Source organism: Crotalus tigris, unplaced genomic scaffold (genome assembly GCF_016545835.1).
Source record: "Crotalus tigris isolate CLP2741 ecotype Arizona unplaced genomic scaffold, ASM1654583v1 scf7180000019137.2069052, whole genome shotgun sequence".
Classification (NCBI taxonomy): domain Eukaryota; kingdom Metazoa; phylum Chordata; class Lepidosauria; order Squamata; family Viperidae; genus Crotalus; species Crotalus tigris.
In genome coordinates, this window is record NW_024097395.1 from 838,224 (window position 1) to 862,628 (window position 24,405).

At 41.7% G+C, this 24,405-nt stretch overlaps 1 protein-coding gene across 17 annotated transcripts in view; it reads left to right on the forward strand.

Annotated features, from left to right (window-relative positions):
* MTSS1 (MTSS I-BAR domain containing 1) overlaps nucleotides 1–24,405 on the forward strand; it is a 147,285-nt gene that overhangs the window by 118,732 nt on the left and 4,148 nt on the right. For 2 of the 17 annotated variants that reach the window (XM_039359856.1, XM_039359844.1), the window contains 8 exons: nucleotides 2,379–2,536; nucleotides 5,146–5,253; nucleotides 7,510–7,607; nucleotides 11,865–12,075; nucleotides 16,422–16,544; nucleotides 18,707–18,904; nucleotides 22,229–22,393; nucleotides 24,149–24,311. In XM_039359856.1, coding sequence (XP_039215790.1) covers nucleotides 2,379–2,536; nucleotides 5,146–5,253; nucleotides 7,510–7,607; nucleotides 11,865–12,075; nucleotides 16,422–16,544; nucleotides 18,707–18,904; nucleotides 22,229–22,393; nucleotides 24,149–24,311 — 1,224 coding nt within the window. The remainder of the gene's footprint in view (nucleotides 1–2,378; nucleotides 2,537–5,145; nucleotides 5,254–7,509; nucleotides 7,608–11,864; nucleotides 12,076–16,421; nucleotides 16,545–18,706; nucleotides 18,905–22,228; nucleotides 22,394–24,148; nucleotides 24,312–24,405) is intronic. The other 15 variants (XM_039359842.1, XM_039359845.1, XM_039359852.1 and 12 more) reach the window with 10 other exon arrangements.

The window sequence follows — 24,405 nt, forward strand, 5'->3', positions numbered from 1 at the left end:
AAGTCATAACCAAAATTAACTCCAATCAAGCTTAGCTTGTTGTGCAAATTTAATTACTGAGTGTTTATTTGACCTGATTAAATAAACAGACACAGGGTATCTGGGCTTCAGAATATTAATCCTTGTAATCCTTCATTTCTTGGAACTATATTTTTTATGCATGTTATTCTATAGCTGAAACCTCATGGAACATTTTTGTTTAGTCGTATGCAAAACATGCTGCATTTTTAATCCACAGACTCAACCTCACACTAAGCCTTCTGAACTGAAACTTCAGTTTGTCTTCTTTTGTAGTGCCCTCCACATCTCATAATATCTTTTGATTGGGTTAATACCTTTGCCTTCCATTGTTTAGCTAGGATTTAGATACAGTATTAACAAATATAATTTGGAAATTAAATATAAACTCCATAAGATGTTATTAGCATATTAGAATAATATATCATTCTAATACCATTAAATAATGTTGAAAAGATATTTGACAGGAGATAAACACTATTCATACATTAGAGATACAAATATTTGCTTTCTTTGAAATGTTGCAGCTTAAATTGTATTCGCTTACCTGTTTATTGAAATGTGTTTTTCTTGTTAAGATTCTTTTCCTCTTTGTCAAAAATCTGCAATAAGTCAGGACACAGGTACACATAAACAGGTAGATAAGCACACACTTGTAACACACACCAACCTTTACTGTGTTTTTCAAATTTTGCTTCTAAAGTGATAGTGACTTAAATTGGGGGGTGGCTAGCATCTGTTTTTTAGAATGTGTATGGCCTCTGTCTTATCTCTGGAAAGACCATAACTCCTTTCAGAGTTGTTGCATAACCTTCATATAGGTCAGTCTGCAAATGTCCTACTTTAAAAGAATTGTTCTTCCATCAATCTCTGCATTTTGTCCCTGAGCTTCTGGATAAGAATCTCTAGGTCAATGGTTCTCAAACTTGGCAACTTTAAGATGTTGGACTTCAACGCACAGAATTCCCCAGCCAGCAAAAGTCCTCAAACCTTAAAATTTGCCAAGTTTGAGAAACCCTGCTTTAGGGTATATGGTCACATACCCTGATTGTATAAATGATTTGTGTGCAGAATATAGCAAATTAATTTTGCAGCATTTCTACTTAAGGGGGGAAAAGGCACAAGTAATGGGGAAAAAAAACCTTTATTAGAAAACCTGGGAAGGCAGTGTAGGTCAAAGTAAAAAGCATTTCTAGGAAAGAAGGATAAGGTAGAACACAGCTTTCCATATTAAACAAAACATTTTGCCTTGCCTTCTTGGACTCAGCATTGCTCTGTATCAAATTCATAATGCACTACAAAACAACCTGCAGTCTCTCTCATGACTGTGTATTGCAGAAGACAATTCCTATTGTCCATCTTCGTAAGAACATAAAATCTGATGTGCTGAATCAAATCAAAAGCCTATCCAGAAGACATATTGCACCCTAGCGTTTCTGTGTCTGCTTGGGAGCTTTTCATAAGCACCAGCTGCTGGAATTGTTCTCTATTAAGTAGTATTGATGGTCCTAGTCTTCAGACTTGGCCCATTTATGTCTTGTGGACTTCGAGGCACGCTGGCTGAGGAATTCTGGGAGTTGAAGTCCACAAGTTATAAAAGGGCTAAGTTTGAAGACCCCTGCCCTAGGGTCGTGATCCCAAAGGAAGTATGTAACCTTCATGACTGGTCACCAATTCCATCTTAAAGTTACCTAAATTGGCAAACTTAAGAATGTGCTGTCTTTGACCATGTCTTACATAAAGCGTGCTGCTGTCTTTAATACCAATGCTGTTCAGCTTTATTGAGTCACTCTCATTTCTAAAATTATAAAGAAGGAAAGTAAAACTTTTGTATCCAATTTTATTGTACCCTAAACTTTTCATTTAAGAAAGCCCTAAATGGCTACTCCACAACATGGCTCCCCTGAATTGAGTTGGAAAACCACCATCAAAGTGAAAATAGATAAAATACTTTTCATTTGATTGGGAGCTATGCAAGGTTGGTTGGATGATTGGCAGCTATATAAATATTATACACAAACATATAAATAAATTCTGTTTTTGATTGCTGCCTGAAAGGCAAATTTTAACCTTTTTAAACATCTACATAACATCATTTGAATAAAAATACAAGAATGCTTTGTGTGTACAGTTGCATTAGAATCCTGCTTTAAGTTAAAGGTGAAATTCATTGCTGTTGATTTAGACAAGGTTACGTTGGTTGGTTTTGGTGTGACAGCCAACCATTTGATGTGTACACACGTACGTTGCCATTGTTGTGAGTTTGGCTGCGTGGAAGAAAATGATCCAAATATTTACAGCCTACATTGACAATTGTTTTGGCATTCAAACAACTTTTGTTTTTCCTCTGTTATGAATAGGTAGAGGAGACATCCAGCCCCAGCTGGACAGTGCACTGCAGGATGTGAACGATAAATATCTTCTTCTTGAAGAAACAGAGAAACAGGCTGTTAGAAAAGCACTGATTGAAGAACGTGGCCGATTCTGTTCATTTATTTCTATGCTGCGTCCTGTAATTGTGAGTTCCATTCCCAACACTTTTATTGTTCATGTGTCTTTGACAGAAAGTGAAGTATTTCTACAGTAACATATTGTATTTCCGATTCCTGGTTTTTAAAGTATCCATAACCTACTTAATGCTTCTCGCCTCACATACACAGTTATGCACAAAAGGACTGTGACAAGATAAGATAGATAATACACATAAAACAATACACAATATACTGTAAATAAGCGAATAACAGAATAACAGAATTGGAAGGGACCTTGGAGGTCTTCTAGTCCAACTCCCTGCTCAGGCAGGAAATCCTATACTATTTCGGACAAATGGCTGTCCAGTCTCGTCTTAAAGACTTCCAGTGTTGGAGCATTCACCACTTCTGGAGGCAGGCTGTTCCACTGGTTAATTGTTCTGTCAGGAAATTTCTCCTTAATTCTAGGTCGCTTCTCTCCTTGATTATTTTTCATCCATTGTTTCTTGTCCTGCCTTCAGGTACTTTGGAGAATAGGTTGACTCCCTCTTCTTTGTGGCAACCCTGAGATATTGGAACACTGCTATCATGTCATCCCTAATCCTTCTTTTCATTAAACTAGACACCTCCATTTCCTTGCAACCACTTTTTATATGATTTAGCCTCCAATCCCCTAATCATCTTTGTTGCTCTACTCTGCACTTTTTCTAGAGTCTCAACATCTTGTTTACATTGTGGCGACCAAAACTGGATGCAATATTCTGAGTGTGGTCTTACCAAGGCATTATAAAGTGGTATCATGTGAAGATTTTCATGACTTTCAAAAAAACATTTGAAAGAGCTTTGCATAACTCTGGTGGTCCATATTCTGAAGAGTCACTACTGTGAAGATCCCCTCTTTCATGCACACTATAAAAGGGGTTTTTCTAAAGAATATTATAAGGATCTTCTGAAGAATTGTATGACTGGATTTGATGATCAAGATGCAATTAACACAATTATGTGCAGAGATGAGATATTTTTTTCTTTTCTGTACAGTTGATGTACAGTAATAGTAGATTCTTATTTCAGAATATTTCTTGAATTTAGTGGAACTTCAGTAGACATATATAGGTGTACAGAATAAAAGAATGAGATACAAAATTGGTGGGCATGAGGTTCTTGCACAGTGCAATAAGATAATGTCCTAACTTTGTAGATTGATTTAAGGAGATGCAGTGAAAGTTTGACACTTAAAACACTTTTCCATTCATTCATTTTGGTTTTATTTTATTTATCTGGTCCTTTCAATTCCCTGTGCACCCTTAGATTTATTTATTCAATATTTTCTATGCAACCTTTCATTCTAAATATTCTCAGGCAAGGTAGCAAATACATGAAAAATTTTAAGTGGCTAGTTAAGAATTGCAAATAATCAAGAGGCACTGAAAGCTGGGAATTTTTTTAATTAGTTACTTGGCACCGATAACTGCAAATTAGGTGACAGTCAACACTTCTAGGACAGAATTCTCATAATCTGTTTTCATTTCTCTTTCATCCACCTCCCTCTTCCAGACCGAGAAGTAATTTCATTTGGAATGACAGAGACCTTGTGCTTAGGGTGTCCTGGGAAATTAGGAATAGAAAAATAGAATAGTTACTGGGTATGGCAGAAGTGAGAGACTTAACTACTTACTGTAGTTCTTTTCTTCGCTTAGCTAGCTCATCTGAATGAATCCATTCTGTTAAAGAGCCTTGTAAATTGGATCTCAGTACTTTATATGCATCTTGTGGAAGGAAGAGATATAACTAGGCTGTGTGCTATTAAACTATTCCATGGCTTTGTTACTATATGTAAATAAAAAGAGGGGCACAATGGCTCAGCGGTTAAAGACGCTGAGCTTGTGAACTGGAATGTTGACAGCCCAGGTTTGACACCCGAGAGTCATGTGACAGAGTGAGTGCCTGTCCCTTGAGGCAGCTCCTGCCCACCTAGTTCGAAAGCACGCAAATGCGAGTAGATAAATAGGTACCACTTCAGTGGGAAGGGAACCGCTTCTTGTGTGCCTTGACGCATAGTCAGGCTGGCTACATGACCTTGGACGTATCGTTGGACAATGCTGGCTCTTTCGGCTAGGATAGGGAGGCAACCTTGGCTCTTTTATGACTCGTGGACTTCAACTCCCAGAATTCCTGAGCCAGCATAGCTCAGCTTGGAAACCTCTCCCTTTCCCCTCAGTATGGCTGGCTCAGGAATTCTGGGAGTTGAAGTCCACGAGTCATAAAAGAGCCAAGGTTGCCTACCCCTGGGCTAAGAAATGGAGATGAGCACCACCCTCAGACACGACTGGACAGGGGAAACCTTTACTTTTATATGTAAATGAAGTTACCTCTTACTTACTTTCTCCTTCCCCAAACCACGAATTTGGGAAATAAACCTCCCCAAATTCATACTTACGGGGTAGGTAAGGAGGTTTTACAACTCCTGCTAGTATGTTTTAAGATACATATCAATGTTGTGAGAATAAAGTATTGGAGAAATATAGATCCGCCCCACTGTATCTCAACATTGTGGTAAGACTGTCCTCAGTTGACAGAACCGAATACACAATAAAATTGAGTAGATAAGCAATACCAGATTCTGTATTTTTTTTTTTTTAAAAAAAATGTCTTGCAGGAAGAAGAAATATCAATGCTAGGAGAAATAACTCATCTACAGACCATATCAGAAGACCTGAAAAGCCTCACCATGGATCCACACAAGCTGCCATCATCAAGTGAACAGGTACACTGGTTTTTTTTGGGATTCCTGACTCAAAAATAGTAAGGTGGTCCTCCATTTACAACCATTCATTTAGTGACCATGACAGTGGCACTGAAAAAAGTGACTTATGGTCATTTTTCTCACTTACAACCGTTGCAGCATCCCCATGGTCACAATTCAGATGCTTGGCAACTGGTATGTATTTATGACAATTGCAGTATCCTGAGGTCTCCTATTGTGATCTTCTGAAAGCAAAGTCAATGGGGAAGCCAGATTCACTTAACCGTGTTACTAACTTAACAACTGTAGTGATTCACTTAACAACTGTGGCAGGAAAGGTTGTAAAATGGGACAAAGTTCACTGAACAGTTGTCTTGCTTAGTAACAAAAAAAATGTGTGCTCCTTCTTTACATTCATTTGGGGGATTAAGGCAGAAACAAAAATCTCAGTCAATGTACCCTCAGAGATACTACATTGTTTGATTTTTGCAAGAAGAACTGGAGTATTTAACATTTAATGCAGGAAGTTGGTTTTGAAGTAGAGGTTGTGTTATAGGTTTCATATAACATGCAAGAGAGCTAGTTTGATGTAATGGTTAAGGCATCAGGCTAGAAACCGAGAGAAGGTGAGTTTTAGTCCCACCTTTGGCACAAAGCCAACTGGGTGATTTTGGGCCAGTCATACACTCTCAGCCCTAGGAAGGAGACAATAGCAAACCACCAAAACCAAAATCTTGCCAATAATACTGCAGGGATTAGTTTAGGCCAGGGGTAGGCAACCTTGGCTCTTTTATGACTCATGGACTTCAACTCCCAGAATTCCTGAGCCAGCCATGCTGAGGTGAAAGAGAGAGGTTTCCAAGCTGAGCCATGCTGGTTCAGGAATTCTGGGAGTTGAAGTCCATGAGTCATAAAAGAGCCGAAGTTGCCTACCCCTGGACTTTAGGCAATCACCACAAATCAAAACTAACTCAAGAAGTCATACAGTAATTGCATAGTGAAAAAGAGAGTTCATCTCAGTCCATAGCCCATTGTTTTCATTGGAACATGTGAACACATAATTTGGATGCTGTTCTGGCATATAACCAATTTGTCTTGGTTTTTATTTCATCTAAATATTGGGTATATTTATCAAAGACTTTAAAATATTTATTGAGAGATGCACAGTTGAACATTGCCATGCATAATCTATGGGCTAGTTACGACATCTTTTATTCTGTTCACTCAATTATCGATGTTCTGCAGTGTGCTTAGTACTGTATTGTCTCTGATGTTTTTAGAATGTTTTCTTTATTTTGCATCTCTGAAAATCCAACCCTAACTTATTTCATAATTAAGCAGTTCTTGGAATAACCCAAGACATAGTGATAGTTTCCTTTGGTTCATAGATTATTGCTATCAGAGAAGCTGCTAATTATTATTAGTAAAGAGCAGTGTTTCTCAACCGTGGCAATTTGAAGAGAGGTTTTTCCATGGATCGGAGGGGATGTAGTTTCATGTGCTGCCTGCATCCCATGGATGGGGCTTTGCTTGTTTGCATGTCCTGGATTCTGTTGTGAGTCCGTGCCAGCCACTGGATCCGGCAGCTGAGTCCGGGGAATCAGAGGAGGAGGGGCCTGGAGAGTCATCAGAGGAGGAGGAAGGCTCTGATGAACTGGAGGACTTACCATCTGATGAAGAGGCTGGCCCTTCCAATCGTGCTCAGGCTGAAACTCAGATGTGCAGGGAAGCTGAATCAGACTCTGAGGACTCACAACTGGAAGACATTAGAGACACTTGCAAACTCAGACTGGCAACAAGAGCAGAACAGAGGGAGGCAATAGGGCGACTCCGAGGAAGGAGGAGAAGGCATTGAGAAGCTATGCCTTGGGGCTGCATAATAAAAAGGGAAGGTGTGGGCGGTGCTGGTTGCTGAAGGCAACCGTTTGCAAAGGACTCCCGTTTCATGGAATCCTGTTTTGTTTGCCTTGCTTGTGAAAGTTCTTTGTCTGAATCCTGTTTTGTTTGCCTTGGACAATTCCCCATTTGCATTGTGTTTTGTTTGCCTTTGCTTTGGGGATATTTTGCAGGTCTACCTAACTAAATAAAGGGGTTTGTTTTCCCTGCATTTCGAGCCTACTTGTTAAAAGAGGGTTTGTCCTTGTGAATTAACAAGGACTCACATAGGCTGGGATAGAACATGGATTGGGGGGTTGGAGACTCCTGAGTTAGAAGACCCCGAACCAGCCTTTTAAAGTCTTTCTTGATCTTACATGGTGATTTTTGTTTTTTTCTCAGGTAATTCTTGATTTAAAAGGTTCCGATTATGGCTGGTCCTATCAGACTCCTCCTTCTTCTCCCAGTACCACCATGTCCAGAAAATCCAGTGTGTGCAGGTAGGTGTGGTACACGATGTTTTAAGATTTTGAATTTGGGCCAGGAAAACTCAACCTCACACCTGTTCTTAATGGAACTCATTGTGTGGCTGTGTTCATTACCCTCTCAGCCACCCAACTTTGCTTATCGGGGAGATGGACGAATTTAATAAATGAATAAAAAATAAACTTTCAACTGTATGGGAATTTACTTTGGGGTGAACCCCATGTACATTTCCTTCAGCAAACAGGGTGGTAGAAAAAAATAGGATAAAATACAGTAAATAAAATGAAATAATCCTGTTTCTTAAGGAGCCCGGTTGTTTAAACTTTTTAGTCTGTTGTATTTGGATTTGAACTTAGAACTTAGAACAGGGGTGTCAAACTGCCAGCCTGCGGACTGGTTGCATCATGTGGAGGCCACACCCACCCCAGCTCTGGCAATGCGAAAAAAATCACAATACGTCGCGACACGTCACGTGACGCGGCAAGTTTGACACCCGTGACTTAGAACATTCAGCAAGTCTGAAGCGATCCTTTTGGAACTGGTTGAGCCATTGTTTCTGCTGAGTTTGACACCCCTGTTCTAAGTTCAAATCCAAATACAACAGACTAAAAAGTTTAAACAACAGGGCTCCTTAAGAAACAGGATTATTTCATTTTATTTACTGTATTTTGTGGCACTGCATTTAGTTGGGCTTCCAACATTGCAGTCCCTGTGTCCTGACCCAGATCTTGTAGGTAAATGCAGGCAACAGTAAAGTCTTTCATTGCGCTGTTAAACCACAACAGACGGCGGCGGGGGGGGGTAGATAAACCTCCATCCCACTTCCTCAAAAACCAGCAACCCACTGTCAATGTAAACACAGTCCCACCAACCGAGTCCAGTAGTCACCAGAAACAAACCCCCCAACAGGAAGAAAGTCCATAAATCCAGTGCAGGCGTTGCAAAAACAAGCCACATGCAGAGCCCGCAAAGCAAGATATGCAAATCCAGAGGCTGAAACCTGAGTTGGAGGCTAGAAGTCAAGGTTTCCCAAAGTCAGGGAAGAGTGCCAAGACAAGCAGTTGTTCCCAGTGTTCCCTGGCCTCTGGTTAAATCAGCCCGAGCTAGGTGTTCCTTGTGAGGAAGGGTGGGGCAGCCTCCTCATGAGTAGCCTCACACACTTCCTCTGAGCTTCCCTCTGCACCATCCTCCATGCCCTCAGATCAGGTGGGGAAGGCAGCTGTTCCTTTTTCAGAGGGGATTTGTTGTCTGTCATCACCATTGCCTGTCTGCAGCTGATCTTCCCTTGTGTTTGTGAAGTTAGGCAGCTTCCCAGCCAGTTGGCCACTTCCCCCAATGCTGGAAGGGCCTGGGACAGCATCATCCTTAGCCCTGGACTCTCCAGACCTGTGGTTCTCAACCTTTCTAATGCCGCGACCCCATAATACAGTTCCCCATGTTGTGGTGACCCCCAACCACTTATACATCACCGGGTGCCAGGGGCGTGGCCAAAGAAAAGGGGGAAAAAATGGCGGACAGCCTTGTTTGGCGACCCCCGTGAAATGGTCGTTCGACCCCAAATGGGGTCCCGACCCATAGGTTGAGAACCACTGCTCCAGACATTCTAGGGGAGATGTGCCATCCCCGTCAAATGGTCCTGGTTCCAACTCCGTCTCCACACCAGGATCCAACGGGGCCATGACACCCTACCACTTAGCATTTTAGAATCCTGAGGTGTCCCCAAATCTGGTTGAATTTTCATGAAAGTTCTGTGGATTTGCCCCTAATATTGGAGTGATTTGGAATGCGTTTATGGTTGAGGATTCTAATGCTTAAAAGAATTTTACCAAAAGCGGCTTGAGAAAATTAAAAGGTATCTTTTAATCGAGTCAGTTTACTGTTTAATTGATGATTCAGAATCTGCTCTTCCTTGCCCTGCTTTCATGCCCTTGAACGCTTAACGTGGAATAAAAGAATGAGGACTAATTATGAGGGAACATTAGTGGCATAGCAGATTAAAGTATCCGAGATCATCAAACGTCTCTCAAATGGTTGGGATAAAGTTGTTTGTTGTTAGATGCAATAGCTGTGAACTGTTCAGCACTGTTTTAATATGTTAGTTTTGTTTGTGTGTCTTGGAACTCTTGAGATGCCTTTTCAGCCTCCTCCAAGAAACTGTTTTTCTCTTGGCTAAAACAGTTGACCGCATGCACACCTAATTCCTTGCTTCTCCCAGGTGTATGGAAACCTTACTTTTCTCCTTTTCTCCAGCAAAAGGAAAACTTCCTGCTGTCCTTCTGTCCTTTCATTTCTCCCTAGCCCTGAAGCTCTCACATTATTATCACTTTATTTTAAAATGTTTGCCTTCTAAATCACATAGATTGGAGATGCTGTAGCATCCCTGGCATGAGAGAGAGAGAGAGAGAGAGAGCAGTTCATTTTGCATTTCCTTGCAAAGCTAGCTGTCTGTGCATGCCTTTGTATAGTATCTATATCCAAGAGATCTATAGATATTTACGTTGATGGCAGGAAACACAGGCTTTTAAAAATGCAGTATCCTGAAACGTAAAAGGAAAATGGCAGTCTGAAAGTCTACTGGAAGTCTAATGGCCAAAGTAGGCAAGTTGGTGTTGCAAGGGGATGTGTGGTGTTGGCAATGACTAAATAAGCCACACTGCTCCTTCACCTTTCAGATTGACCCTCCAAGAGACTACTGTTAACACCTTAAAATAAATCCATAACAATTTCCACTTATCTGCCATTCAGCTTGTGTTATCTGAGTGTTGGAGTCAACAAGATTAAAGCAGGGTTTCAAGGTTTCGAGAAGGGCCCCTGCAGACATCCCTGAAAGTTTTGTCAAGGAGTCAAGAGTGTTGTCAAACAGTTGGGCCAACCGTTGAGAGAACCCCAGGAGTACCAAAACCTTTCAGAGCATCATCAATGGCACACTAGGCCTTCCTTGGAGGGAGGTGTGAACTGGGTGGCCAATAATTGCCCATGACAATCAACTGTTCCATGCCATTGGTGGGCAGCTTAAAATGTATACTATAAATGGGGTTTGTCTGTTCTGGTGATAAGCTGGAAGATGAGATGTAGGAGTTTAGGAAGGCAGTTGAGGATTCTGAGTAAGGGAATGAGAATAAAAAAATACATTTGATCACCTACACGAATCCCACAGTTATTATAGATCTTTTGCATCGTTCACATTGATTTTATTGAGACTTGCATAGGAGAACCATCCTGTTGATTGTTCTGAATATGGATATTTCCTGGAAGGGCTGCCAGTTGAAAGTTCCACCTGCCTGTGAAATATTTTGAAGTAGAACCAAATCATGCAGGCAGTCCTCAACTTACAACCATTCATTTAGGGACCATTCAAAGTTAAGCGGCTTATGACCGCTCAGTAGTTATGACCGTTAACAGCATCCCCACGATCACGTGATCAAAATTCGGACGCTTGGCAACTGGATCACATGGATGACATTTGCCGTGTCCCAGGATCATGTGATCCCCTTTTGTGGCCTTCTGAACCGCAAAGTCAATGGGGAAGCCAGATTCACTTAACACACTGCGATGATTCCCTTAACAACTGTGGCAAGAAAGGTCGTAAAATGGGGCAAAACTGGCTTCACAACTGCCTTGCTTACCGATGGAAATTTTGAGCGCAACCGTCATAGGTCGAGGACTACCTGTATTGCAGTGTTCCTCAACTTTGGTACCTTTAAGCTGTGTGGATTTTAGCTTAGAGATGCCAGGGGTTGAAATAGGCCACGGAATGCCATTAGCTAAAAAGAAAGTTGCTCCTTTTCACTGCTAGCTGTTCTCCTGGAAGAAAATTCTGAGATAGCCCAGGCAAAACCACGTAGGATTATTATTATTTTTAGGTCCGGTTGTAGATTAGAATACGAGCATCACCCCCTGATTTGCCATTTTCTGTCTGGTTACTAAGGATACTGCAGCAAAACCTATGGCTTAAAACAGTGTTTCCCAAACTTGACAATTTTAAGGCATGTGGACTTCAACTCCCAGAATTCCACAGCCAGCAACGCTGGCTGTGGAATTCTGGGAGTTGAAGTCCACATGCCTTAAAATTGTCAAGTTTGGGAAACACTGGCTTAAAACTACTTCTTCTGGTTTCACCATTTTATGATTTGTGCATGCCTAGCCGGGGATCCATGGGACGTTAATTGTATTGTGCCGGTTTCTCCCTACCTACCCCTTTCTTTTTGTTTTGTTTCGTTCCCCTCCTCCTGCCCCCCCCTGCCCCCATTCTCTTCCTTTGTATCTCACAGCAGTCTGAACAGTGTAAACAGTAGTGACTCCCGGTCAAGTGGCTCGCATTCTCACTCACCCAGTTCACACTATCGCTACCGCAGCTCCAATCTGCCTCAGCAGGCACCAATGAGGCTCTCCAGTGTCTCTTCGCACGACTCTGGATTCATGTCCCAGGACGCTTTTCAATCCAAGTCGCCGTCCCCGATGCCGCCCGAAGCCTCCAACCAGGTATGTCTTGAACTCGTGTGGGATGACCGTGATGCCTTGTCTGTTAATGTTGTGGGAGAAAGGAAGCCTAACTTTAGAGACCCCAGGAGGTCCTACCACGGGGTTTCCACGTCCTGTAGTCAAAGTTAGTTGGTTATCCGTTTGCTGCATTCTGATCCTCGTTTCCTCGTTGAGAATTGTATCTACGGTTGGCTTAGAACAGTGGTTCTCAACCTTTTTAATGCCGCGACCCCCCAACCGGTCGTAAGTCAAGGACTACTCAACTGGTGCAGCACCGTTTGCAGAATGGGACTTTTGGCGGGCTCAGCAGGGCAGAGACAGCCTGGACTATTCCTATTGGCTTTTGAAAGCCAATAGAATTAGACTCTATTCAAGAGAGTCTATTCTATTGGCTTTCAAAAGAATAAAATAGAATAAAAGGGAGTAGCACAGCTAAGGAAAAGGGGAAAAAATGGCGGACTGCGTTGTTTGGCGATCCCCGTGAAATGGTCGTTCGACCCCAAATGGGGTCCCGACCCACAGGTTGAGAACCACTGGCTTAGAAAGTCTTATCCCCTCCTACAGCTTAGGAGAGGTAGCTGAAATTAGCTTGTAGTTGATAAAGAGAAGCCTAGAAGATGTCTTGTCTCCTGAAGGAGATCTGTCTCATCCAATCAAAATAGAGAGCCCTTTTAGGTCTTTTAACACAGAGGTCCCCAACCTTTTGAGTACCAGGGACGGGTTCCGTGGAGAAAGGTTTTTCCACAGACCAGAGAGTGCATGGTTTTGTGTACTGCCTGCATACCACAGATGGGGCTTTGTGCAGACCAGTTGCTAGCCTGCCGCGGCCCAGTACCGGTCCAGAGACCGGGGGTTGGGGACCCCTGTTTTAACATACCACATTTTGTAATAATAACCTTGAAGACTGAGGTAGCAAAATTGGATATGCAAGCAACTAGAACAGAAGATTCAGGACAAGTAGCAGCTGCCAAGTCAAGATTTCCTCGTGTGTTCTCTGTCATTCTTGGTGCAAAACACACTCAAGCTTAGATTTCATATTGCACCCAAATTCTTAATCCAAGATCCCTGATTTCAAGAATTGGCATTATATTAGTATGCTGGCTTTGTCTGAGGCCATCTTAATTGCTATAGGCAGGAATGAACAACCTGTGGCACATGAAAGAACTATTACTACAGTTCTCAGCAATCCTAGCCATTATAGACAAAGGTACATGGATTTCTAGCTCAGTATGAGTTTATCCATATCTGTGCTACAGGTAAGTCCTCGACTTACAACAGTTTGTTTAGTGACCGTTCAAAGTTACAACAGCCCTGAAAAAAGTGACGTGTGACCATTTTGCACACTTAGGACTCCTGCGGCATCCCCATGGTCGTGTGTTCAAAATTCGGTTGCTTGACAACTGACACATATTTATGACCGTTACCGTGTCCCAGGGTCACATGTGATTATCTTTGCGACTTTCTGATGAGCAAAATCAATGGGGAAGCCAGGTTCACTTAACAACCGGGTCCGTAACTTAACAGCTGCAGCGGATTCACTAAATAACTGTGGCAAAGAAAGGCCATAAAGTGAGCCAAACTCACTTAACAAACTGTCTCACTTAGCGACAGAAATTTTGGGCTCAGTTGTGGTTGTATGTCGAGGACTACCCTGCAGTGGCTTATCCATTTCTGATAAGAGGATATTGAGAAATAATCGTCTTCAGAAATGTGCAAACTGAAGGCAGGAGCATTTGCAAGAGGTTGACAAAAACTAAGTTCGACACCCAACAATCGTCTCTTTTGGATGTGCATGTGAGTGACATCATGACGCATATATCAAAAGGCGAGGGTTTTGTGTCATTGTAGAACAACTCTGTTTTCCTCCTTCAACCCCCTGGAGATAACTGCTTCTTGTGGACCCACATTTGCCTTGAATGCTGTGTGTAATCTCTGAAAGTCTTGAAATCTTTTAACTCTTGGTTCTTAAAAAAATAGCTACCAAAGAGAAAATTTTGCTGCAATAGAATAGGGAAATTACTAACAGTGAGTAATTGTAGTAATGGTTTATTGAGTCTAACTTCACTTTAGATGCAAAATTACATTAAACTAAGACCTATCTGGTTCTGGCAGTTACCTGCCATATTTTAATTGACATGTCCATAGTCCATACAAGTCCCCTTATAAGTAAACCTATAAAGATTGTCAGCATAATTTAAGCATGCAAACAAAAGTATATTTTTTTCCTCCCTTAGTATTGCGTTTGAAGTCCTGCTGGTTAGACAGCGCCAACTAACTTGGTTGACAGATTTCCCCAGCTGTGTGCAATTTGTGGTAATAACCCACTGACAAGCCGTAACTTTGCAGTTTGTGTATTAAGGGCTGAGTGTGACCAAGAAAATAGTCGTGCAATGCCATATGTTGTATTTGAAAGCAAAATATTGTCTCTAACAGAAACACTGTGGTGAAAACCGCCTCCCACCCACCTCCCTTTATGATGCTTTTTATGTATTTTTAATGTCTCGTTCTCTGTTGCTGAGGGACAAAAGAATGCATTCCACAGGTCTCGCAGCTCTTCCAAAGAGTGGAAGAAGAGGGATTTTTCATGTTACATTTCAAAATTATCCCATATTATTGGGCACTTTAGAGGTGTTGTTTAGACTGTTGAGAAAAAGGTTGATTGACTCAAAAGAGAAATAAGTATTTCTGTCAGTTAGTCTATTTGTATGAAATCCAAACCATTGTATGGGGGAAGAAGGCCAGGTAAGAATTTGCTTCCTGTGTCCTTCCATAGTTGAAGCCATAGTCTGTATACGTGAATAGTACTATCTTTTCCTTCCTTCCTTCCTTCCTTCCTTCCTTCCTTCCTTCCTTCCTTCCTTCCTTCCTTCCTTCCTTCCTTCCTTCCTTCCTTCCTTCCTTCCTTCCTTCCTTCCTCTCCCCATCTCCTCCCTCCCTTCTAAAAATAGAAATAAATACAAGTAGGATCCCGTGATTTGCCCTCCCCGTAATAAACAAGTCCATGAACTGAGCTGTAGCTACTTGCCAAGACTTTAGCTACATGTTTTTCGTCTACTAGTATTCTCAGGTTCACCTGCCTATGTTTCAAAATGGGAAGGAGTGTCTAATGTGCCTTCCCAGAAGGTTAAGTTTGACTTAACCCTACGTTCTGACTTAGTACTTGAATAAAAAGCCACTAGGAAGTCCAAATATTGAAGGTTAGATTGCAAAATTTCAAAAAACAAAACCCCAAGTCAATTGGCAACCTCCTTGTACATAGTTACTAAACAAACAATATGGAGGTTGCATGCGGTCATCAGAAATTGAACTGAAAACTTGAAGAAAATTTCATTTAGAGATGGCTTGATCGGGTGTTGGGTGCATCATTCAAAGAGTAATTTGTAGAGTAATTTGGTGTACTCCTGAGCAGACTTTAAGACGTGCTCTGAGTGAATAGTAAGATGTTTCAGAAATGGAAACGTTGATTGGTGGCTTCGTCTTGTGCTACCGGAGTACTTCACCCCTCAGTCTCTTTCAAGAATAGTCATTATCAAATAAATTGATGTAGTGTTAGTCTTGACTTGTCCTGCTTCCTTGTTACGGTTTTGCCCAGCATAGATCTTGAAAGCTAAAGGCGACCTTCAGCCTGGTCAGAGCTGTGTTTGTCTGCCTGACTATCCTGAATGGTACCCTTCGAATAAATGATTCCCACCTTACATTTGAAGCAGCCTACAAACTCTGCAATCATGTCATCTTTTGCTGAAGGGTTGCTCGCACTTTCTGTGGGCGTATCTGGCTTGTGCCTGTTCCTTGCTTTCATCCTTAGTGAAAGGGGCCCTGCTTTGGTCTAGAAAAAGGTGTGCTGTTGAAGAAAGAACAGGGAGTCTCACCTGTAGAAGATTGATCAGTGGAAGGAAGGGAGCATCCTTCTTGGTCCTTCAGCAGGAAGGCAGTGTTGAGATACTCACATCTTGCACGTTTTGTTTGTGATTTCGTGAAATGATATGGCACCTTCCCCGACGTGTTGCCTTCCAGTTGTATCAAGATGGCAAGTCCCAGGTCTGCAGCCAGGACATCCAACTCGTTCTCCAGCCCTTTGGGAGGTCATTAAGTTGATCCGCTATGCTGCGAAGAATCTACCATGTAGAACCCATTGCTTTGGTCCCTCCGCACTCTTCAAAAACGTATAATCGTGTTTAATGCTTAGATTTTTTCCCCTAACACTCTGCTTTTCTTCTCCTCTGTGTTTTTGTCCTTCGCTTTTTTTTTTAAATTTGTTTCATTGGCTTGTCTTTCTTCCCTTTTCTTCCTTTTCTCTATTTGTGGTGCCGTTTTGGCTTTTTATTTTTTTTTTTTTTGAACCCCAGCAGAATTCGTCCAGCTCAGCCTCTTCTGAAGCTTCTGAAACCTGCCAGTCAGTGAGTGAGTGCAGCTCCCCCACCTCTGTCAGTTCAGGCTCCACCATGGCGGCTTGGGCCTCCACAGAAAAGGTGAAAAAGACTTAATCTTGAAGACTCGTGATTCGGTTTTTCCAGGCTCTGTAATATTCAGGAGAAAAATATATACACACAACTGCAAACAATAAGAAGCTGTAGATGAGAATGGAAAATGTCCAGGTTCTCTTGAAGGGTTGAAGTGAACGGACTCACGAATGAAACCGTGGTAAAAGCTGACCTTGATGTTGGCTTTTAAGCTTTGCCAAAGAAGTTGCCCCCAGTTCAGATGTAGTTAAGGAGCTTTTCCAGACGTCCCCAGTACAGGTAGTACTTGACTTAACAACAATTCACTTGAAGTGACCATTTGAAGTTACAACGGCACTGAAAAAAAGTGACCTATGGCCTTTTTTCACACTTACAATCCCCATGGTCACGTGATTTACATTTGCATGCTTGACAATTGACTCACATTTATGACGGTTGCAGAGCCCCAGAGTCATGTGACCTTCTGACAAGCAAAGTCGATGGAGAAAGCAGACTCACTTAACAGCCATGTTAACAAATGGGGCAAGACAAGTCATAAACTGGGGCAAAACTCACTCAACAAATTTCTCACTTAACAACATAAAGTTTTGGACTCAGTTGTTGTAAGTCAAGGACTACCTGTAGGGGCAGCCATGTCCTGAAGTGAACACAATTAAGGCTTGGGAGACAGAAATTAACGTTTTCCAAGGCACTTGAAAAGACTTCTGTAGCATGTAGGGATGTTGTTACGAGTAGCTTTCTGTCCACAAATCTACCTTTGAGAAATAAAACAGTAAGAAAATGTCCTTTTTTTTCTAAGGAGGGAGACCCAAATCTGGAGAAAATAGACTTTTGCCATCTCAGAATGTAAATGGCAATTGTCCATTTTTCCAAATTCACCTGGAAAAGCCAGATCCTTTTGGCAGGTGTGCATACATCTGCCCAGCATCCTAGAGGTCAAAATGAGGGAGGGGACTGGTGAGATCCATACTCATGAGCAATTTCCTCTTCCATTCCTCCTGTCGTTTTGTTTCGTTTTGTCTTGTCTTGTCCGCAAACGAGTCATTTTCTGAAGCTGAGCTACTGCAAGGAACGAAATACGTGGATATCCTGAGCTGTCAAGCCCAGGAAGAATAGCCTTCTATTTTACAGTAGTATGTCAAATGTGGATTTATATTAGGATATGTTGCTCCTGATAGTACCTGTATCACAGATGGATAGATAATTACTTTGCATACAGTAGTCTCTGAACCTCTGGCATTCTCAATTGTTTAAAAACCAGTACCAGGCAATCAAAGAGATAATACAGGTAATCCTCATTTAGTGACCTTCACCGTTACAAAAGGGATGAAAAAGTCACTTTGCAAATAATCCTCACATTGACAACTCTCCTAGGACTGTAGAATAAAGAAGAGTTGATTGTAAAATTGTGATGTTTTGCTTAACGGCCAAGTTGACTGAACAGTTAATCAGTGGAACAACCTGCCTCCAGACGTTGTAGGTGCTCTGACACTGGTAGTTTTAAAGAAGAAATTGGACAACCATTTGTCTGAAATGGTATAGGGCAGGGCTAGGCAACCTTGGCTCTTTTATGATCCGTGGACTTCAACTCCCAGAATTCAAGCTGGCTCAGGAATTCTGGGAGTTGAAGTCCACGAGTCATAAAAGAGCCAAGGTTGTCTAGCCCTGGTATAGGGTTTTCTGCCTGAGCAGGGTGTTGGACTAGATGACCTCCAAGGTCCCTTCCAACTCTGTTAAGAACTTGACCAGAGAGGATCTTTATTCTTTTTGTTGAATGAACCCCTGAGGGGGTCCTCATTTACCAAAAGAGCACAACCTTTTACTGCCATGTGTATCCTCACACCGACTGATGAAGTGCTTCCACCTCTGGAGCACAGCTGTGGTCCAATGATTCAGCTTCCAAAAAATGATCTTGTTTGTTCTTGTTCTGGTTTTCTCTTCCAGAACATGGTTTGCCTATTGAGTGTCATTAACAAAGCATGAGCAAGCACCGGGTATGGGTGTTGACTAGCCAAAGGGACTAGAACCATTGAGAGCATTTCCCTTCCTTTCTCCCAGATCAATGCATGTCTGTTTCACTTTGTACTCCCCCATATTTGAACCTATTTATATTAATTTCTCTCCTTTTTTCCCCTTTTCTTTTTTTATTGTTCTTTTTTGTTTGTATCCAGTTGTCTAATGGGTATTATCACTGTAGTTTACCCAGTGGCTCATCTTTAGCCCCCGTTGGTGTGGGTTCTTTCCCTCATATTCCGTCTGTCTCTCACGCATGGACCCGGGCCACCTCCTCCACCCTCCTTCCAGACTACGTTCATTATTACACCATTGGGCCAGGCATGTTACCATCATCTCAGATTCCTAGTTGGAAGGTTTGTGTTTCTTTTCGTTCCTGTTAGAGTCTCTCCTTGTCATCCCTCACCCCACCCCTTGCAAGAAATTGCTTCTCAATTCTTACTTAATTCTGGGTGGACCTTTGCTGCCTTCAGCTCTCATCCCCCGTTCTGAGTTCTTGATCTGGTGGTGGAATTCTTCTCCTCCATCCTGCTTTTCCAGTAATTGAATCATTATTTTTTTATTTAAAAAAAATATTGTTTTGGATCGGTGGTCTCCAAACTTGGCAACTTTAAGACTTGTGGACTTCAACTCCCCAAATTCGCCAGCCAGCATGGGTCTGGGGAATTCTGGGAATTGAAGTCCACAAATCTTAAAATTGCCAAGTTTGAAGACCCCTGGTTTGGATGAACAAGCTCCCAGCTTTGTAATCTCTGCAACCCTTTGACTTTTCGGATTGTTTATGAAGTAGCAGTTGGTATTTGCAGATGGGATTTACATATAATTAATAATGCATTTATTTTGTATCTTACCTTTACTATTTTTACAAATAACTCAAATTCTCCTCACAACTACAATCCTGTGAGGTGGATTGGGCTGAGAAAGAGTGACTGGCCCAACGTCATCCAACTGGCATTTCATGTCTAAAGTGGGACTAGAACTCACAGTCTCCCACTCTCTAGCCTGGGTTGCCAACACTATAAAGCACAGTCTGTGTTCTTTACTTTCAGCAGTGATCCCTCTAGTAAATCCTTTAAAAGTCCTCCTAAAAACCTCTTCATGATTTCATTCCTGGAGACTTTTGTTAGGTTACTTCTGTGGGTGCAGAGTTTTTATTGCCAAATCTCATTCTTCATGGGATCACATTCAGAACATCTTGTCATGACAAACCGGCCATTGTAAATTACTTTTGCAGTAGAGTTGGTATCTAAAGATACTTTTAAGTTTCGAGAAAGCATGAGGAAAAAACGACATGATTTTGGGGAGTAGGAAATACAGAGGGAACTGCTCTGGAAACTCTGGAGGAACATTTGCTAGGAATATTGGGACTCTAGCTTCCAGGTTGGCCAAGTTGCTTAGGGATTCTGGGAAACGTAGCCCCAACTAAAAGACTGCAAACTGTTTTGAGGTCAAAACCTTCTCAGCCTGGAATGGACTCATCTAACTCCAGAATTGATTGGAGTAACTTCATTTGAAGTCACACCACTTGATAAGGTCAAAACTCTGGGCTGAGACACTTTGACCTAACATTTCACGCACACACCTGGAAAAAACTAAGTTTGGAAAGACCGCTCCATAAAGAACATACATTTTGGGTATAATATCCTTTTCCACCTGGGCCAGGAATCCGGATCTGGTTGTGATCCCAAAGCAGTTGCATGTTGTGATAGTTAACAATAGATGCATGCGTAGATGTTTTCCTTTCTCTGAAATATGAAGAAACAGAGAACTAGAAAACAATGGTTGCAGAAACTGAGTATGTCTAGTTTAATGAAAAGAAGGACTAGGGGTGACATGATAACAGTATTCCAATATTTGAGGGGTTCCCACAAAGAAGAAGGGGCCAACCTATGCCCCAGGGCATCTGAAGGCAGGACAAGAAGCAATGGTTGGAAACTAAGGAGAGAAGCAACCTAAAACTAAGGAGAAATTTCCCGACAGAACAATTAACCAGTGGAACAACTTGCCTCCATAAGTTGTGGGTGCTCCAGCATTGGAGGTGTTTAAGAAGAGATTGGATAAACTTTTGTCTGAAATGGTAGAGGATCTCCTGCTTAAGCAGGGGGTTGGACTAGAAGACCCCCAAGATCCCTTCCAACTCTGTTACTCTATTATTCTGTTTATTTTAAAGGGGAAAAACAGTTTTTTTTTTTAAATCAAGGCACTCCTAAAAAAAAAAAAAAGTTTTAAATGTGGACATTTGCCTCTAGATTCAAACTTACCCTGGAAGTGGCCATCAGATATTGAAAAATTGGGGTTGAAACTCATTGCACTTTTGAATTTAAAACCCCTCCACCTAAATAGTGTAAATATTGATTGGCAAACACTTTTTTAAAGCTTCCTATACACCACTTATGCATACATGGTTTCATTTGTCTTTGATGATTGCAGGTTTTAAGATAGTTATAGGTTTGATTCATGGACTCTGACCTTTGCTAATTGATGGCCAGACTAGAGTAGACATTAAGTCCAAGAATGAGTAATTGCCTGTCAGCATTTTCCTCCCTTGCTTTCTCCTTAGCATATTAAGCAGATACTTGTCAATGACAAACTTGTATTAATAGGTCAGAGATATCTATTTAGCAGAGATCTCCAACACATCCCACCTTTCAGTGGCCCAAAATATTACATTTGTAACACTGATAAGGCAGTATTCTAATAGAAGAGAATATACGTAACTCACGGTTGAAATGAGGGGTCCTTGGTGCTCTCTGAGCTTGGTTGTTTTCTTGCAGACATTTCATTACCCAACTAGGTAACGTCATTGGTGCTAGAAGGGAGTGGAGTTAGGGTTAGGGTAAAATTTATCTTATATTAAATAGCAATTCCTATTTTAAACATGCTGGGAAGCCAGACCTGAAGGAGAAGGGAATAGAGAAAACTAAGGGATCTACTGGTAGCGAGATTAGTTTTTATTTACAGGTTGTTGAAGACTACCTCTCATTCAATCAACCTTGCATGGCCAGTGGTGATGGATGATGATGTTGTTGGGATCATCATAACTGGCCCATTTCCTTCCCACTGCTGTTTCTATACTGTGGGTAGTCCTCGACTTACAACAATTCATTTAGTGACCATTCAAAGTTACAACACCGAAAAAGTGACTTATGACCATTTTTCACGGGTCCTGACTGTTGCACGGGTCCTGGTAATCCACGGGATCAAAATTCAGATGCTTGGCAAGTGGTTCATATTAATGACGGTTGCCGTGTCCTTGGGGTCATGTGATCCCCTTTTGTGGACCTTCTGAAATTAGTGGGGAAGCCATATTCATTTAATGACAGTGTAACTTAGCTGCAGTGATTCACAACAACTGTGGCAGGAAAAGTTGTAAAATGGGGCAAAACTTTACTTAACAACTGTTTCACTTAGCAACAGAAATGTTGAGCTCAACTGTGGTGTAAGCTGAGGACTACCTGTACAGTTGAAATACTAAGCATAACCCTTGAGAAATTTGCAAATATATTCCTCATCTCGCCCGCATTTAAACTGGCCATTAAATCTCAGGAAAAGGGAAGGGGCTCCATTATCTTGATTTATATTGGGTGTTTTTGCAAGAAGGTTGTGGGTCTGCAGGTTGTGTATTACACAGGGATGGAGAGAGCCTGTATAAGCTTTGACTAATAGAGCTTTTTTCATAGGATTGGGCTAAGCCTGGTCCTTACGACCAGCCCATGGTGAACACTTTGCAACGCCGGAAGGAAAAACGAGAAGCAGACTCTCCAGTGGGGGCTCAGAGTGGTCCGCCTCTGCCCACAGAAGACTCTCAGAGGGCCCGGAGCATGACTGTATCAGCTGCCCCAAAGGTGAAACTCGGCTTAACCATGAGCTGATATGTTGCTATGAAAAAGGTTCAAGGCACATCCTTGCTACTAAACCTCCCATGGTCTTTGGTTTTAGCTTGATGTGATATGCAAGCAAATCATGGTTAATCTAAACAGCTTAGCACAGTATGTAGGACATCTAGGTTCACAACCCCACTAATGGGTGATGTGGCTTGTTTGGTTTTTGGCTTACATTCTTTTGAAATCCCACAGTTTGATAAGCTCAGAGTTGGTCGATTGTCTGATTACATAGATACAGACAATTCTGGATGTTTTTTTAAGTGAGAAAATGGAAGTTTAGTTCACACATTATGCTAAGCTTGTTTAACTTGCTTTAGGGCATGGATGTCCATACTGATTGGGGAATTCTGGGAGTTAAAATCCACAAGTCTTAAAGTTGCCAAGGTTGGACATCCCTGTTTTAGGGAATAAAACATAATTGCTCAGATTATACAACGTGCTAGCCTGAATCACCCTAATGTGGGAACCCATTCATGGAAGACTTTTTGCAATTTATACACTTTATCATGTACCAGTTCTATAATATGCAAAATGAATCATTTGAAAAGCAGATCAACTTATATGGAAATAATATGTAGTGCTTTGGACCATAATAGAAGAAGGCATCAAAAGAGCTTATTTAGACTGCAAAAAGCTGGGTAAGCTTCAGGTGGTAGTAAAACAACTAACCTTTGCTATCATCTAGCTCAGTGATTCTCAACTTGGCAACTCGAAAATGTGTGGACTTCAAGTCCCAGAATTCTCCAGCCAGTCATGCTAGCCAGAGAATTCTGGGGGTTGGAGTCCACAGATCTTTAAATTGCCAAGATTGAGAAACCTTATTCTCCCAGATGCCCTGATTTTTTTTTTGCTGTCTAGATATGGTAGCTTTATGCTTATTGATGTCTTGCTTCTACATTCATTTGTTAAGATCATCCTGTACCATATTGGATTTTATGTAAAATTGGATGACCCAATCTGCAAAAGATATAAATGTATAATTTATCCATTACAGTCGCCTCATAAATAGTTTAGTATGGACCTACTGAATTGATGGGTCTTCAGTTATTCACACCTCTTCCCATTGAGCTCAATTCATATATCCTTTTAAACCGTAATGTGGTTTGTTTGGTTTTGACTCAGTGACAGATGTTTACACCATGTTCTGGCTTCTTGTTTTCTGCGAATCAGGACACTGAGTTGTTCTACAGCCAAAATTAAAACAAACCATTGCTTAGCCCATTATATTAATCCAATTATGGTGCCTTCTTCAACCAGGTATCCTTCAAACAGGGTGATAGAATGCTTTTGTGACAACCCAGATTAGCTGAAACATCTTGGGATGACAGAAAGCATATTCCCAACATAGATGGAGAGGGGCCAGGTTAGAGCGTGGGGTGTGGTTAAATCCAGTCTGTCTGGGTTGTGAATCAGAATACAACTGACAAGAGACAGCCAGACTTTGCAAGAGGAGAGTGTTCATGTGTTGTAATGATACTCTAATCCCGTGGTGGCGACCCTGTGGCACGCAGAGCCCTCTCTGTGGGCACGCGCAGCATCGTCCCAGTCCTAGGCCTTCAGCTGGGTTTTATAAAACCTTTTCGCTTTAGGCCTCCACCGCCGTGTGCAAAAAAAAAAAAAAAAAAGTGGATTTTGAGTTGCAGTTTGGGCACTCGCTCTCTAAAAGGTTCGCCATCACTGTTCTAATCTAACAAGAGACCTTCATTGTGTTGATAGCAAGGAGAGGAGATGGAAGCCTGTGAAGAGCTGGCCCTTGCTCTTACTCGGGGGCTGCAACTGGACATTCAGAGAAGCAGCAGGGATTCCTTGCAGTGTTCCAGCGGCTACAGTACTCAGACCACCACACCTTGCTGTTCCGAGGATACGATTCCCTCACAAGGTAAGAAACAAGAGCCGTCGGTGTCTCACGTTTTGCAGTGCTTCTTAATTTTTGTTGGAGCAGGTCCCTCGCTTTCAAGCAGCCAATAGATTGC